Genomic DNA, 16,685 nt, shown 5'->3' with positions numbered 1-16,685 from the left:
AAGTTGGGGGAAAGAGTAGAGAACGAGCCACCCCCACGGCTAAGGGGCAGACGGGCAGCCGTCGCCACCTGGAGCATAAGCAGCGCAGCGTCGTTGGTGGGGAGAGGGAGAGGGACTGAGAGAGAGAGTCCACCCCTAAAAGGGCCAATGGTGGAATTTACTTTTGCATAAACTTTTAACTTTTCTATGGTTTCCACACACATCTGTACACACACTCACGCACACAATAGTTTACTTTCTTTCCTCTGTGTTGGTATGTTTATGTGTACACCCACACAGGCACGCAGGAACACAGTCACAAACGCGCGAGAGATTTGCAACAATGAACAGCGAGAAATTAACACGGGGAAGTCCGCAGACAAGTTCCACTTCCTTGCACGGCTTCGATTCGATTGCTTCTTGCCTCTACGGCTTTGACAGTTCTCAGTCACTGCGTCCTTCGTCCTGCCGCCCGTCGAGACAGACGCACTGCGCCGGCGCCTGCATGACAAGATTTGTTTATACGCGGCACCATCTGCTCTCTCACTCTCACGATCTTATTTATTTAAGCTAGTTATTATTTTGCATGATCACTTCACTCGAATCGACAGTTAAGTTAAATAGTTTGGAGTTAGTTAACAAATAACAATAACAAAATAGTTAAACAAATGCGCCGCATTCATTGTGACCGCGGAATTATCGATATAATATACCGCATGACCATCGGAAATATGCCGAAATATCAAATTATACTGTAAATATACCGTAAATCTAAGACCATTTTCCTCGATTTTGATGTTCTATTTGATATTACCAGCTTGCAAAGACTTTTCACAATGAAACAATCATTTAATCCGTTTAAAAAATCAATTACACGTATTTTAAATACAAATTTTTATTGGATTTTATACCTTATAACCTTATATTTTACAAATTTTTATATGAATATCTCATTCAAATCACCCCTTCTGGAAGCAAGGGAGCTTTGTGCTCAGTATGTAAATGTATGCAGCATGTAGAGACACATGTATTTTAACAGATATCATGAAAATTTTTGAAAAATAGCGCTCGCAACAAAAAAAGAAAAATAAATATTGTTTTTCTGAAAATTGCACAAAGGGAACAGAAGTAAATATTATAATTGGCTCGGAGTGGTTTGGGTTGCAGTTCTTCTATCTTTACAACATAATTGTGGCTAGACTCAGGTTTATACAATGAAATTACACCTTTCTTTTGCCAAGGAACATTGGGTAATGATGGCCACATCGTTCCGATTGTAAAACAGCTGTTTTCTTCTTCTTCTGCTTTTGTCATTTATTCACCTCTTAACAGTGCTGCAAATGGTTGGTAATTGCGCGCCAACTCTTGAATATTTAAATATTAAACTTTATTATTATATTTAACACAATAATAATCCAATTCAAATGCTTTTGAATGGAAAAAATTAAATTAGAATACTAAATTTTGATTTTTGTACTCGTAGTTCTGAAAATGATAATTCAACTTATATGTACATATGTACATACATATGTATACACATACATTCTCATTTATCTTTTATCCAGCCCTGGTCGTTTGAGCCACTTCTTCTTCTTCTTCATTGCCCTACCTTGGCATTCCTCGGCTTGGCTCAATGCCTCTTGTAAGCCAAGCCACCTTTTCATTTTAGCTGAAACTCGCTAAGCAACAGGTGCGCGTGCGCTGTCAACTTAACGATTTCATAGATATTTTTCATCGCACCTGCACTCGTCCCGTCTCTCAGCCTCTCCGTGGTGCCCTAGGCCGGCCGTTGATCGTGTGTGTTGTGTGTGCGTGCTAGAAGAAGAGACTTTCACTACGGGTCACTTTTAAGACTCAACACCAAAGTCATCCACAACTCCAGCTCGCTGCGAGGCTTAATTAATGCGCTTCGCACGCGTTGTCATAGCCATATAGTAGGAGAAGAGCCAGAGCTGGAGACAGGGCCAAAGCCAAGCCAGAGACAGAGCCAGAGCCAGAGTCGGCGGCCCCAAACGAGTTGTTGTGTTTATGGTTTTTACTCTGTGAGATTTCATGTTTTCGCATTCGCGCATACGCTGTGCTGTGTGTTTTGAGCTGTCTTGTTGTAATATCTCGACTTCTTTTCGTTAATTTCTCACCCAGAAAACAGAAACACAATAAGCCCGAGAGAGGCTCAATCTCCCAGTCCCCTCTTCAGTTTTAGTTTTAGTGAGAAAAGGCACTAAAGAGATACATATGAAAAGAAAAACGCCAAAGACGGTTGTCGCGGCGGATTGGATCGGCAGAGTGGTACCGTTAGTCCGCGAGTGACTGTTTAAACATAATTTAAATAATGAGGAATCTGCGCTCGTAATTGATTTAAGTAGCGCAGCAGACAACAACACCACCAACAACAGCATTTGCATAATTTTCCCCACTCTCACACACACACACACACAGAGGAACAGAGAGACCACAGACACTTGTGGGGTGCTCTCAAACAAAGAGCGAGAAGAAAATTCGTTGCGCTTTTAGCTGCCACTGCAGTGCAAGCAGCAGCAAGTGCCATTTGTGTCGGTGTATGTACGTACATATATGAACGTGTGTGCGTGGTGCAGTCATGTGTGTGCACCAGTGTTGTTGTGTACTTAAATGGACAAGTTAGAGTCCACATTCCACACAGCAGAGAACAGAACAGAATAGAAAAGATCAGAAACAGAAACCGTGAAGAACAGCAGCCAACAATGACTGGCCAAGAAACGGCATCTTAACTATTATTTCAAAATAATTGCGCAAACACATTCTCTGACCGATTGAAGACAGTGCACTCGATGTGAATTATTTGTAATTTGTGCTGCATCCAATACGAGTATGTTCTTGTGTTTAGCGGAAAGTAGGCTCTGAGCCCGTGTGCAGTTCTTTTACCTTCCACCTACACACACGCATTTGGATTTTGTGTCAAGCCTCGACAGCTTCGCGGCTTTTTTCTGGACCACACACATGTGTATTGAACTGAATCCATAGCCCTGCCACTGCTGCTCTGCTGCTGGCCTTAATTAGCATACGAGTAACAATAGACAAAAACCACAACGACTTGACCCTCCGAGCTGAATGGGAGATTGAGCAGAAGAATGGTCACAGCAGCATAATAATAAATAGAACGGGCGAAAGGCGGCAAAGGTTGCACAGTGGGTTGAAGACTACTCCAAAGACTACTCGAGTGTGCAGTGAAGAAAATATCTGATTGAAAATCCGGTGTGACCAGGAAAAGAGTAAGAGGGAGTGATCAAGAAGGTCCCCAACCTCCAGGGGAAAGATTAATGAATGGGAAATGACTAAGAGACGGAACCAGGGCTACGAACTCAAGCTAAGAATTCGAAATCCTCACATTTAATTGATTTTAAAAGCCAACAAAGGGTTTAAAAATAATAATGTTAAATTCTAGATTCAATTGTAGTCATATTTGAGGACCTAATAGTATCCTCTGCTTATAGAAATGTTCAAATGCTGTTCCAAGTAGGAATCCAACTCGATTTGTACTTTTGTATACATACATACATACATATGCAGAAATACATACATACATTCTCCATTGTTTACTGGAATAAATTAACACTCAAATTCTATTCTTCCGTCCGCCCACAGCCCTGGCTAGTGACGGAGGCCAGAAACTGTAAATGTAAATCCCGCATAAGCCAACAACAAAATACAATTTTCAAAGAATTCATAAGCACGCGCTAATGCGAATACTAATTCCATGCAACCTCTACGCTCCGCTCTGTCCCGCTCCCCGTCCGATCTACGATCTGCCCCACTCGACCACAACCAGCACCAGCACCAGCACGGCCAGTGCGTGAGGTGTCTCGAAGCACCTGTTGTCGAACGACAATCGGAAAACGTAACCGACTGCCCCTGCGTGCTCGTGTTGCGTCTGGTTAGAAGCCGCACTCGCACACTTGGCCGCCTCCGGCCAGGAAAGAAAGAAAAAGACACACAAAAAAAACATACACATATAATAATAATAATAAAGAAAAAGAAAAAAAAAAACGAGAAACGAGAAAACTGCGCTGAAAACCGGTTCATGTGAAAATGAAAGAAAACTTTTGTATTTATTTTTTCCTTGTGGATAATGTCGCTGAAGAGTTGGTTTTTCTTCTTTCCACAGTTCGAATTTGGTGAAATCAATGCGTAGAAAGTGAATCCGAGGTTGGCGCTGACGTTACGCAAAGCCGTGGAAAAGTGAAAAGCCGCGGAAAACCTGGCCGCTCTAAAATTGCACTAAAAGTGCAGCTGCCCATTTTGATATTCGGGAGACTGATAAAATACTGATTGCCGTTGCGTGCGCCGCCTAAAATAGCTCCTAGGCTCTAATTGTCGGCTGTCCGACCGGAGCAACACCTGGTCGAGCGTCGGCCCCCCTGCCGACACAGAGCGGCCGCCGCATGCGTCTCATCCAAACGGCCACCAGCGGTGCTGCTGCGACTGTTCTGCAGTCCCACTCCCAGTCGCAGTACAACTACACCAACATGCGCGAAGATGATATCGAGCTGGCCATCAAAGTGGTAAGTCTGCAAAGGCTGCTGCTAGTAATAGTTGCTCCACAGCCTGAGAATGGATTGCCTCTGGGCTCTGGCTGTACAATTATAAAACACTCCATTGCTAATACATTTCTAATTATTATCGCTGATTGTAAAATTGTAAAATAATTTTGCTACGGTTAATTGCTCTACCAACAAATCAAGAGTTCTGTTTGATGTTCTGGTAATCAGCGTGGAGAAAAGATGGAGAAATATTCAACCAAAATCATTCTCTCTTTGCAGGTGATTGTTGGAAATGGCGGCGTTGGGAAATCATCGATGATCCAGCGCTACTGCAAGGGCATATTCACCAAGGACTACAAGAAGACGATCGGCGTGGACTTCCTGGAGAGGCAGATCGAGATAGACGGGGAAGATGTGCGCATAATGCTGTGGGACACGGCCGGGCAGGAGGAGTTCGACTGCATAACGAAGGCCTATTACCGTGGGGCACAGGCGTCAGTGCTCGTTTTCTCCACGGCAGATCGGGCCTCGTTCGAGGCCATCAAAGACTGGAAGCGCAAGGTGGAGAACGAGTGTAACGAGATACCCACGGTGATTGTGCAGAACAAGATTGATCTTATCGAGCAGGCCGTGGTCACTGCCGATGAGGTGGAGACCCTGGCAAAAGTGCTCAACTGCCGTCTGATACGCACTTCCGTGAAGGAGGACATCAATGTCGCATCCGTCTTCCGCTATCTGGCCACAAAGTGCCATCAGCTGATGAGCCAGAGCTACGACCAGACCGGCAGCCAGCAGCACTCGTCCAGCCATCCGCCCTACAACAGTACGCCCACAATCAGCGCCTTCAGCCCGACCTTCACCAAGTCCAGCAGCGGCACCATTGTGCTCCGTCCGGCCAAAAAGGGCAGCGGGTCCAGTGCGGCGAGGAAACGCAAAATAGTTCTCAAAAAGTGCGGCATCTTGTAAGGGAAGGGAATCATCGCAGGGGGATGGTGCCTGCTCGGCAGGCAGTCAAGCAGGGAGTATGGATGGATGGATTTATGGATGGACGAGATGTTGGCAATTAATAACTGGAGCATCTTTAACGCTTAATTATTTATGAGCCTAATGAAGTTGTGGGCAGTTGCCAGTGGCCAGCCAACCGTTGGAAGCAGCCACTGGCACAGCCACAGGCACAGCCATTCACTAGTCGTGCACAGACTCCGCGTGATGTGGCCCAGACATGCTAGAAAGCAGCGATAATCCGAAGCAGTAAAGTGCATCTTTGGGATACACCTCGAAGTGCAGATACCCTTGCAGATATACCCAAACACTAAATGCACAAAGTATTTTAATAGATAATTCAGTTGAAAGATGCTTTCACTTGGACAAGCGTTCCTGTAAATTGGATCTACAAACCAATCCATAATCCACACATCTGCACAAATTCTGATCATTTTTATCTGACTAAATATGCATTTGATGCATAAGTAATAGTATCCGCGATCGGCAAGGGTATCCGAGTTCTCAAAAGCATAACCAATATGCATTGTCTTATGCAGCTACTCAAAAATTACCCTAATTAGCTATAGATATCAAATATCAAATCAGGATTTATTGTACTGATATTATGGCCCCTTTTTCTATAACGGAGACTGATGCAGCAATGCGCCTCATATCGGATATGTATATATACTTTCATGTGGGCTTGGACTGGCCTAAGCAATTATTAAAATTAAAAGGCTATTAACCATGCTAGCGCAGCCCAGATGTTCATGTGAGAATAGATCCCTCCGCCAATTAGCTTTGGAGAATGTGCAATTAATAATTCAGCTTATATAATTATTAGCTAATTGAAAGTCATGACAAGGCGCAATTCGGCTCGCCTTTATGCGGCGCCTTCACGTTCTATGCTAAATTCCACATCGACTCCGAGCGGAAGGTTAACTGCGCAAGTGGACTACTCGTCTAACACAATAACAAACTCTATACTAAGCCTACTCTCATATTGTTTTATTTAAAATATATACCATTAATAAATTATTTTGTATTTAATATAACATGGATACACCCAAATAATGATTTTAAATCTGAAACAGCGACAAGGGTGGGCACGAAGAGTCAGGAAGTCATCCAGTTATCCAGCTACTGGTACGTGGAACATGGAAAAACTTCCATCTGTGCTGTGCATTGCACTCGAGTCAATCAAATTTCTTTCCAGCATTGGCATCAGTGCGTCATATCCTTTACAGTGACAGAAGATATCCTCTATATTGGTAAATTTATTAAAGCTCAAACATTTTTTTGTTATTGGAAAACTCTCCAGTCTCCAGTTACAAATAAATATCCCATGCATTGTATTTGTGCATTATGGACTATTTTTTTTCTGAAATAAAATATTAAAGGTCCGCTTTAGTTTTGAAATGTTTACCATTTTTTATTTGATTTTTTTGCTTTTACATTTGTTTTTTTTTTTAAGCTTGACAACTTTGCAATCCGCTTTTGTTACACCTTCGCTTACACGTTTCCTCATTTAAATTGTTAAAGTATTATGTATATAGTTTAAATTTAGTTTTTGTGTGTGTTTATTTACAATTCGCGTTAAAAAATCATCGCCTTATCACGCAAAAACCAATCAAGTGTTTATATCCTAAATTGTTGTCGTAATTTTCAAGTGTTTCCTGGCTATGAATAAAGGCATAAATAACTATTCGTCGATTTCCGATCTTAATTATTTACAAAAAGTCGAAAAATCAAGATACCCTAGATATGGAGAGGGCGGGGAAAGAAAGTAAAGACTATTTGGGTAAGGCGGCGTGGAGGAGAGAAAGCTGAGCATAAAACTGTGTTTTGTTTTTTTTCCGGGCTGAGCCCAATATATAGCATGTGAGAGGGTATAGGGTGTGTGTGATTTCTGTGTGGGTGTGGGTTCTGGTTCTATAAAAATTCTATACAAAAATATCATTTTATCATCGCATCAATTATTTACTCGCTACAAAACTAAGTAATGTGACTGTAAATTAACTTTCTTGGCACTTAAACAATCAAAAAAGAATCACATTCAACCAAAAACTATTTGATTTGTGTACAATTTTTGATTACAAGGTAATTGTTAGCGTACATTAATTTAACATGAAAATTGCAGCTTGTAATGGGCGTGGGACTGTGAAGAAAGGTGGAGAGAGAGGCAGAGAGAGAGGCTCCCTTCGAACTCATTTACAGAGGAGTCTTCGTTTTAGATTATAGTACATTATGTAGACAGACGCGGGCTACATTAGAACATTTTACGCTTTCGCTTTCGGTTTAGCTATAGTTATTGTTTTTCTTTTGAATAGATACATATATTCTGCACTTGGTAAACTTTAAATTATTTAAGTATGTTTATGTATAACTTTTCACGATGCTGTTGCTGTTTTATTGGAGTTTTTTGTTGGTTGTTTTGTCTGTCGGGATCTGTGTTGAGGGATTTGTGGCCCTGTGGCTTAACTGTTAGGGTTTCCTTTAGTTACGTTTCGGTTCGGTTCCTACATAGAGTAAAAGATTTATCCTAGATACACACGCCATATACATATGCTTATACATATATACGTAGTTATATATAACTCTCAATTTTTGTATCCTATTCGGAAATGGGAAAATCGCCATCTGCCTCAGCGTCCTCCCTGCCTTCCAGCGAACGGTACTCTGTGTCGGAGTCCTCGCTTATGGCCGTCGTACCAATTGACATTGGTAGCACGGGTGCTGCTGGCTCCTCCGTCCTAACAGCCGCAGTTACTTCTGGAACCGGGGGAACATAGATGGTAATGGGTTCTGGATCCTTTGCATCTGCACTCTCCTCCGACACTCCGCTTGCTGGTTCATTCGGATTCCGATCCGCCACAGGCGCCACCTGAGCTGCAGTCACCTCATCCTGTTGCTCTGGTTGTTGTGTTAGGGGTTGTGTTATTATATCAGCAGAGGCCAACAGTAGATCCAGTTTAAGTTTGCTCGATGCCGTTGGCTGCTCTGTTATCACAGACTGTGCTTGAGTTGCTGCTCCTGCTCCTGGTCCTGGTCCTGCTCCCGCTCCCGCTGCTGCTACTGCCACTACTGCCGCTACCGTTGGTGCCGTTGGGACAGTTGCCATTGCTGTTGCTGTGCCGCCAGCAGCAAGCAATTCATCTTCCTCGCTCACACTAATGTAGCGACAGCGCTCGCTGAGCAACGAAGCGGACTCGTCGTCCTCCTCGTTCACGCTCGTGATGCTCACAGTGCGCTGCTTGAAGCCCGGATAGACGCTGCTTCCAGACGCGCTTGGCGCATCGATCACATCTCGAGTCAATGCAGCCACCGATGCTGAAGAAGAAAAAGTATAACTTATTATTAGTACACATAACAAACGTAAAAGTCTCCATTATGATGACGAGAAACCGATGCTTCAAACCCTTTTTCCTTTGACTTCTGACAATATTCCAATATTAACGGGGGTACGCCGTCATCTTATGATTTATGTGTCTCTGTCTCTATCATCTCTCTCTATCTTATTTCTCCTAAACGCTGTTCTAACTCGTTCTCCTCCACCTCCTCCTCCACTGCACAAGGCAGAGAGAGTGCAAGAGGGGTAGGCGAGGAGATGGGTTGGCTATGGCAAATTAACTTTTTCATTCTGTCTATATTAATGATCCGGCCTTCTACAGTCAATCTGGCAGATGTGGCTTTAAGCTATAATAGTCTCTGAGAACGACGCACGAATCAGGAACGGCAGGCACACATGGCTATAGCGACTCGGCTATTGACGCTGTGAAGGAATATATGTATATCTGTGTATGCCTTAATATAATGCAGATACGACAGATACGTCTTCCTTGCGAATGCTGTCATTTGAATACCCGATCCATCAATGCCATCTTTCTTTTTGATATTTCCTATGCGTCTCTCCATGCAGTTACTTACATTCCAAACGCTCCCGTCGCGAAGCATTGCGAGATGGCATGGGCGCAAGCTTGATCCGATAGAACTTCGAGCCCCTGCTGACGTGGTACCGATTGTCATCCTGCAAAGACGGAACACAAATTAGCAATCATGCTGGGAGAGGAGAGGGATGATGCCTACCTTTCGCGCCTGACAGTACTCCTTGTCCACAACCCGCCCAATGGCATAGTACGGCAGAGGGATTTGATTCAAATCCGCTGCGGCCATGTGCACGGGCACAGCCACGGAGGCATCAGCAGTGCCCGAAGCCGGGGCGAGTGCGTTTGGAGGAGCCAACTGGAGGCCAGCCAAACTATCCCCATGGACAAAGTAGAGTGTGAGCGAGTCCTGTACGACCATGAACTGGGCATGCCGCATGCTCCACACGACAAAGACGAGATCGCCCCTGGAGCAACCCTCCAGGGCAATGGACCGCTGACTGGAACCGCCCGTTGACTTGGAACGGGTCAGTGTACCGCCAATCGAAGGCAGATCGTAGCTGGAGCTGCAAATGGAAGAAAAAACAGCGAAATTATATGAATAAATCGATGGCAGAATGCCATGCCGTTGTCCTCCCGGTCGTACCTTTTCATGGCCGCCACACTTGTCTCCATTTCCAGGCGCTTGCTCTTCTCCTGGTTTAGCTCCTCCTCGAGCCGACACTTGTCCCGATTCAGATAGTCGATCTTCTCCTTGAGCCAGCTGTTGCCGTCCTCGTTGGTGATCATCTCGAGGCGCGTCTTCAGCTGGTACGTCTCCTGGGTGAGGAACTGGTTCTGCTCCCGCAGCTGATCCAGCTGCCGCTCCTTCTCGGCCAGCATGTCCTTCAGTATGCACACGTTGGCCATCACAGATTCTGAGTTCAGTGGGAGCAGGCGCGACTGCCACAGGGAGCGCTCCGACTGAACAGCCTCGCTGATTGCTCGCTCGTGCTGTGCCAACAGCTCCTGTCGCTGCTGGTGCAGCAACTGGTCCACGTCCACGGTGGTGGCCGTGGTGGTGGCGCTTGCCACGCTGGCACTGCTCGTGGGACGCTCCAGCTTCTCGAGACTGCTGTCCGAGGGCGAGCGCTCCATGGAGGTCATCAGCTTGAAGCGACAGCGCAGCGACTCCAGCTCCGTTTTGTGCTCGTGGATCAGCTGCTCCCTTGCCTGGGCCACAGCTGCCAGCTTGTCTCGCTCCGCAAGCTCCAGCTTGAGGCGCATCTCCTCCAACTGCTCCTGGGCCTGCCGCTCGCGCTCCTCGCACTGCATGCGCAGCACGTTCACCTTGTCCCGCAGCAGCTGCAGCTCCGACTGCAACTCGTCCTGGTAGCCCTTGGCATCGCTGCGGAACGTGTCTGTGTTGGAGCGCGCCTCGGCTAGACAGGCCCGAGCAAGCTTCGACATGTCCTCGATGGTCCCGCGCATCCTCTGGACGCTGGCCCCATTCTCCTCGGTGAGTGTACCCGCGCTAAGCATCAGCAGCTCCTCCGTGTTCGTGCTCCTGGCTATCTGCTCGCCAACGATGCCGCTGGTCGTCGTGCTCACGGACTTGACGGCCGTCGTCAGTTTTTCAAACTCTCTTTCTGTGTCCGTTTCGCAGTCGGAAGTGGCCGAAGTGCCAACTCCAGCTGCTTGCAGCTCAGCCAGTCGCGGAGCCAACAGAGGTGGCTCCTGCTCGGACTCCTCCTGCTCCTGCTCGTGCTCCTGTTCCTGTTCCCTGGCGACACCAGATCGATGCACAAAGAACTCTATCACCGGCCTCATATTTGGCAGCTGGAGCTGGGCGGACAGCTCGGGCAGCTGCGAGGAGAGCAGTTCAATGTCCGATCTGTTGAGCGGCGGGAGACGCGTGTCGAAGCTGAGGGGATGCTCGTTGGCAAAGGCGGGCGGCATGTCGCCCATGCCGGGAAAGAGGATGTTCAAAAAGTGGCCGTCGAATCTGGCGTTGAACTCCCGCCTGCGACGCAACTCCTCGCTGTGGATGCGATCAAAGTCGACCGAGAGCCGCGTGGCCCACTGGCGGAACTCGTCGGAGAATATCTTCCGACGCACCACCTCAGCCACCGCCGCCACATAGGTGCAGGGGGCTCGGTGGATCTGCTCGATGATGCTGATGTGCCGCTCGGCACGCCGCAGGCAACGGTGGTTGAAGAGCAGGCGATTGTCAAACTCGCTCATGCCATTCTCGATCCACACGATGCGCCGCAGACGTGTGTGCAGGTTCTTGCCCAGCTCGTCCTTGGAGTTGGCGATGCAGCGGCAGAAGTCGCGGATCTTGATATGGTTCTCCAGCATCACCTGCAGCTGCGTGCAGTGAGAGAGGCACAGGTCGGGCAGCACAGAATTGTCGCGCAGATTCAGAGCACGCGCCTCGTTTTGCTGGAGGGCCAGCGCCTGCTCCTTCTGCTCCTGCACCATCTTCTTAATCTTAAACTTGAACTCTTCCAGCCGGCACAGGCGATCGCTGAGTCCCTTTATCTCCTTGACGTCGCCCTGGTTGGCCATTTTGATGATGTGCTGCACCTCCTCCTTGAGCTTCTCGTATATGTCTGCACTGAAAATGTCTAGGCCCTGGATGCACTCGTCCGACATCAGCTGCAGCGCACTGTGGTTGCCCTTGGAGCTGATCCACTGCAGCAGATTCAGATTGTGGCGGCGCGCCAGCGAGCTGGAGGTCGTGGAGGTCTGAGACACTCTGGTCGCCGCCTGCTGGTCCCCCTCGGTCACGGCCTGATCTGATCCTTCCTCACCGGTGCCCTCCTTCTCGTCACCCATCTTGAGCTTCTTGTTGGGCGAGTCTGCTTGCGAGGACTCGTTCAGAGCACCCTGCTGCTGCTGCTCCTGCTGTTTCTGCTGCTGGACAAACACATCATCGTTGTCCAGCAGCTCGTCAAAGCCATGGAAATCGGCCTCGGCGAGAGCCATGAGGCCAGGCAGTATGGGAATCCTGGCAAGCTGCTTGAGATCATCGGAGAAGTTCCTCAACAGCTCCAGGTAGCTGTCCCGCTTCTGCAAGTGCCGATCGAAGGCCAGACAGAAGTTGTGGAAGCGCTCACGGAACTCGTTGGTCAGATCCTCCATGTTGGCCACCACCGCCGACCAGCCCTGCTGCTGCAGGTGCTGCTCGTGCACTAGTCGCTCGCACAGAGCCTCCTCCTTGCGCGCCAGCTCGCGCATATGCTGTGCCAGCTGGGCCCGCTGACGCACTGCCTCAAGGCTCGGTGGAAGGGTTCGACTCTCATCCACCTGGCGCCGGAGTTCTGCGTCGGCGTCACTGTTCTGTATCGTCGGAGCCAGCCGCTCGTCGCTTGTGAGAAACATGTAAATGGGATTGGTGTCGGTGCCAGCCGAGTAGCACGACACCTGCGTGGAGTGTGTCAGCATCTCGCCCCCGCTCTCCAGCAGGACAATCTTAACGGCGGGAATGCCGTGCAGTTTCTGTATTGTCTCCTTTAGGTTCTCCACGGATTGCAGAGCCACGTTCATGTCGAAACTCAGCATGCGACCGACGTCCACATGGAATACGTACAGCATCATGGAGCTGTTTTTCTATCTCCTCTCTCTCGCTCTCTCGGTCTATCCCCCCTTGGTAAGCTCCACCGCTGTTGCCTTCTCTCTGCTCGTTACACTTCTGTTTTGGCAGTGCTTCAATAGTGTTGGTTTTGTTCCTTCATCTGTACGTGTGTGTGCTTGTAGTTTTTTGCGTTTGTGTGTGTGGCAGCGATGTCTGGTGCTGCCACCTGGCGGCTATACTGGAAGACAAAATAACAGAGCGGGAGAGCAGGTTAGCCAAGAAATAGTTTACAGTTGTTTTTTTGTTGTTTTTTTTTTAATGTTAATGAAAGAAGTAAACACTTAAAAAATCAAAACAAGAGCGGAAACAGAAATTTAGAGAGGAGCCTTTGTTCGAGATTGTCTTTTTGTAGCACTGCCTATATTGATTAACTTAAGGAAAACGTTAAATTGAATTTTCCTCCTTAATACTTGTTCAAACTCTTAGCGAATCCTACAATTTTTAAATTCCGATTAGCTTTTGGAAAGTTTGAGAGAAAATTCTCAAGACTTTGAGTTACATCTCTCAACAGCTGTTAGACATTTTGACGCTGCCTCTGTCTCTCTCTTTGTTTGCTCTCTGCCGGAGGTCGGTGTTCGGGGGCAGCCAGCTCCAATGTTAATGACTAACTGGGACGGTTTCGAGTCGCAATAAAAAATAGCAGAGCAACCATGTGCACAGCCGCCTATTCCATTTTATTTTTATAATTTTGTTTACAGTTTGTCTGGCGCTGCTTGGACGCTTGTGTAAAACGTTGATAAGGCGCACATTACAGGAAAGCAGCAGACGCCGCTTCACACTTAACACACGCGCACAGCATTTGCAAGTTCTAAGCGAAAACAAACTAGAATTATCAACGCACCTTAATTTAAACACGTCTAGACTAGCGGGCGTATCGAAGAATAGTGACTGTTGTCGCGTCACCACTCACTCTCAGAGAGAATGGGCGAAGAGAGCGCTGCACGTGTGCGATCGCACACAAACACACACGCACGTATGCATACATCGATGGACATACATACATATAGAGAGGCTGCTGTGCATGGGTTTACCTGTGGGCCACAGTCCTTTTTTACCTAAGTGAATCTCACAATATTTTATAAGCGGCTCTTGTAATTTCCAGGAGATACACAATATTTCTCAAAATTTTCCACTTTTAGTGAGCACGTGTAACGGAACATGCAGCGGTGATGAAATACCTGGAACGATTGGCTAATTACATGCCAAATGACCAAGAAAACATCTGTAAGCCACTTTTTTAACAACTTGGTGAAATACTAGCTGCCATTAATCTGCCCATTAGTCATCCATGACATGCAAGAGTGCAGTCAAAGCCCCGCACCTGGGACGACCTCCTGACGAAGACCACATAGACGACCAAGCGAGCCTCAATGTGATAACAGTTTATCAGCTGCGCATTTTTTAAATGTACAAGTATCTACATTTGTACATGTGCATATACATATGTACATATGAATGTCTACACAAACATGTGTTATGTATAATATTTGCCTAAGAAAGGGGAATCCGAATGCAAAATCAGACCAGGATTCCCACTGGCGATCAAATATCTAGTCTTGTGAATCAAATTAATGATGTCGTCATGGCTGCTGAGAACTCCGAAAAACATTGCAGCTGGAGGATATGCAGTAGCGTAACCCTGAACGTCTCTGCCCCCACGCAGGCCAGGCGACTCCACTGCTAACTGATTACACAAACGTTAACGACACCCGAAGAGCAGAGCAGAGCTGTCAGAGTTTATCAGCGCTCTGCCTGTGCCCGTTGTGGGGGGCAAAAACAACTGAAAAACACTTTCACGCTCGTAGGGCAATGGGCAATGGCAGAGGGGACTTCCAGACTCACACGGGGAGATGCCGTTAATTGGGAATGCATTTATTCCATATATGTACATACTAATGTACATACATACATACGTATGTAGCTGCACTTAAGAAATACAGTATTTTGTGAAGGTGAAGGCGGCCTGTAATCTCAGCCAGAGACAAATATCGCTGGCAGACTTTAAGGCAGCGCGGAAAACGGCAAACAGAAAACATAAAGATAAGTGAGACGCTAACCTAACCAGTGATTAAACAGCGATTACTACTCGAATATTGAACTGAAACGACTGGATCAGCTGATTCTCTTGCACCTAATATCGATATTCGATTCTAAACCCTACACTCTTCTGCTCTCTTTCACTCTCGCTTGCTCTTTCGCTCAGCTGTGCAGTGTTTTGTTTTGTTTTATTTTTTTGCACTGGGGTGCAGAGAAATAAAGATAAACACCCATTTTCTTCACAACTATTCCCTTAAAATATGTAAATGATAGCAATTAATTTTAATTTGGCTCGAACTGAACTGACGCATAGCATAGACAACAATGACAACAACAACAAGAACAGCAGTAGTATGCAAGGGTTGATGACGTTCGAAAAAGAAAATGGCAGCAGGTGTAGCTGCAGTTGCAATTCAGCGGGGTGGGTGGAAGAGGCAAATGAGGGGACGGGAGAAATTTATGCAGTAAAAAGGGCGTCGTCGGATGTTTATGTGTGTGAACAAAAACTATAACTAACGGTTAATTAAAACTATGCACCACTCACACTCACACTTACCTTGTAATCTTTGATCAATTCTCACAATGGCGCGCCCGTGTGTGCTACTTGTATGTGTGTGTGTGTTTGTGTGTTTTGGTTTTAATCAATTGTAAACGAGCACAAACACACAAGCGCTGAAAATTATTTTACATCAGCTGTGGCCGTGCCGTGCCTGTGTTGTGTGTTTTTATTTGTGGCCTGCTCTGCGCGTCGACGCCAAAGTCGAGTCAACAACAACACAACAAGCCTCTTCTTCTTGCTTTTTGCTTTGGTTTTGCCTTCTCTTCTGCTTCGCTTCTTCTCTTTCAGCACGAGTATTGTATTGTTTTATTTTCCGTTTGCTTTGCTATTTTCCGCTGCTGCTTCTTTTTACTTATTACTTTAAAGCTATTTTCGTTGCGTATCGTATCAAATACATAAGTGTGTAAAACCGTTTTCTTGATTTTATTTCTCAGTTTTTCTTCATTAATATGTTATTTATGCAAAAATATATTTCCCATTTTCCCCCGTCCCACAGTGATTGGGTTGTTTGCGTTTTGTGGGCCCCTTCGTTCTCTGTTAATCTATTTCTTTGTCTATCACAATTGCGTTGTTGTTGCTGCTGGTGTAGGGTAGGTGTTGTTGTTGCTTGTTTCCTTGCTTTCTGCTTCTGGTTGTTGTTGCTTGTTGGCAGTATTAGTTCGCGTCAGTTTTAAGCCATTTACGAAGCAGAGCGGCCATTTAACCCGTTTTGGTTTTTGAATTCACACAATTTCACTCACGCATATTGTTGATTTTCTTATATTTCTAATTAAATTAAATGGTATAAAAATGAAATAACGCACTTCGTTCTCACTATCAGTGGGACCGCAGACTTATTGAGAAAAGACCCTCAGACCTACAAAAATATACCTTTTCGCAAATAAAAAACATTCAACATAAGACGACCTTATTTAGCTCACACACCTTGCATTTCTATATATTTCAGCATTTTCCTATCTTCCAGTATTTTTTTAAAGCCCAGTACTCCGATGCGCTAAATATTTTGTCGACAAAAGGTGCCATATATTTCTGTACATGCCGTAAAACACCACCGGCTGCTGTTGTGAACTGAATACTGCCCGCCGCTAAAAAAAAGAGTGTGC

At 46.2% G+C, this 16,685-nt stretch overlaps 2 protein-coding genes and 1 long non-coding RNA gene across 6 annotated transcripts; 2 read left to right on the top strand and 1 right to left on the bottom strand.

Annotated features, from left to right (window-relative positions):
- The first annotated feature begins 1,612 nt into the window (after positions 1-1,612).
- LOC117899523 (ras-related protein Rab-23) lies at positions 1,613-6,487 on the top strand. 3 transcript variants are annotated; one of them, XM_034809582.1, is made up of 3 exons: positions 1,613-1,669; positions 4,124-4,520; positions 4,779-6,487. In XM_034809582.1, the coding sequence occupies exons 2-3, from the start codon at positions 4,401-4,403 to the stop codon at positions 5,463-5,465; spliced, it is 807 nt and encodes a 268-aa protein (XP_034665473.1). In that variant the 5' UTR covers positions 1,613-1,669; positions 4,124-4,400; the 3' UTR covers positions 5,466-6,487. The 3 variants fall into 3 exon arrangements, with proteins under 3 accessions (XP_034665473.1, XP_034665474.1, XP_034665472.1); XM_034809583.1 differs by lacking the exon at positions 1,613-1,669 and adding an exon at positions 1,761-2,021; XM_034809581.1 differs by lacking the exon at positions 1,613-1,669 and adding an exon at positions 2,065-2,827.
- Positions 6,488-6,954: 467 nt separating this feature from the next.
- Positions 6,955-16,413, bottom strand: LOC117896224 (RB1-inducible coiled-coil protein 1). Of its 2 annotated transcripts, none has more exons than XM_034804359.1 (5): positions 15,580-16,413; positions 10,014-13,164; positions 9,570-9,933; positions 9,411-9,510; positions 6,955-8,813 (listed from the first exon to the last, which is right to left on the bottom strand). In XM_034804359.1, exons 2-5 carry the CDS (start codon positions 12,947-12,949, stop codon positions 8,098-8,100), a joined length of 4,116 nt encoding a protein of 1,371 aa, XP_034660250.1. In that variant the 5' UTR covers positions 12,950-13,164; positions 15,580-16,413; the 3' UTR covers positions 6,955-8,097. The 2 variants fall into 2 exon arrangements, with proteins under 2 accessions (XP_034660250.1, XP_034660251.1); XM_034804360.1 differs by lacking the exon at positions 15,580-16,413 and adding an exon at positions 13,828-13,902.
- On the top strand, positions 13,974-14,786 carry LOC117896225. The gene is made up of 3 exons (XR_004649015.1): positions 13,974-14,045; positions 14,126-14,210; positions 14,269-14,786. It is a non-coding gene; the product is annotated as an uncharacterized LOC117896225 (long non-coding RNA).
- Positions 16,414-16,685: the final 272 nt, after the last annotated feature.

Source organism: Drosophila subobscura, chromosome O (assembly GCF_008121235.1).
Source record: "Drosophila subobscura isolate 14011-0131.10 chromosome O, UCBerk_Dsub_1.0, whole genome shotgun sequence".
Lineage (NCBI taxonomy): Eukaryota > Metazoa > Arthropoda > Insecta > Diptera > Drosophilidae > Drosophila > Drosophila subobscura.
The sequence above is the reverse complement of the archived record's forward strand: the minus strand, read 5'-3'. Positions and strand labels throughout refer to the sequence as shown.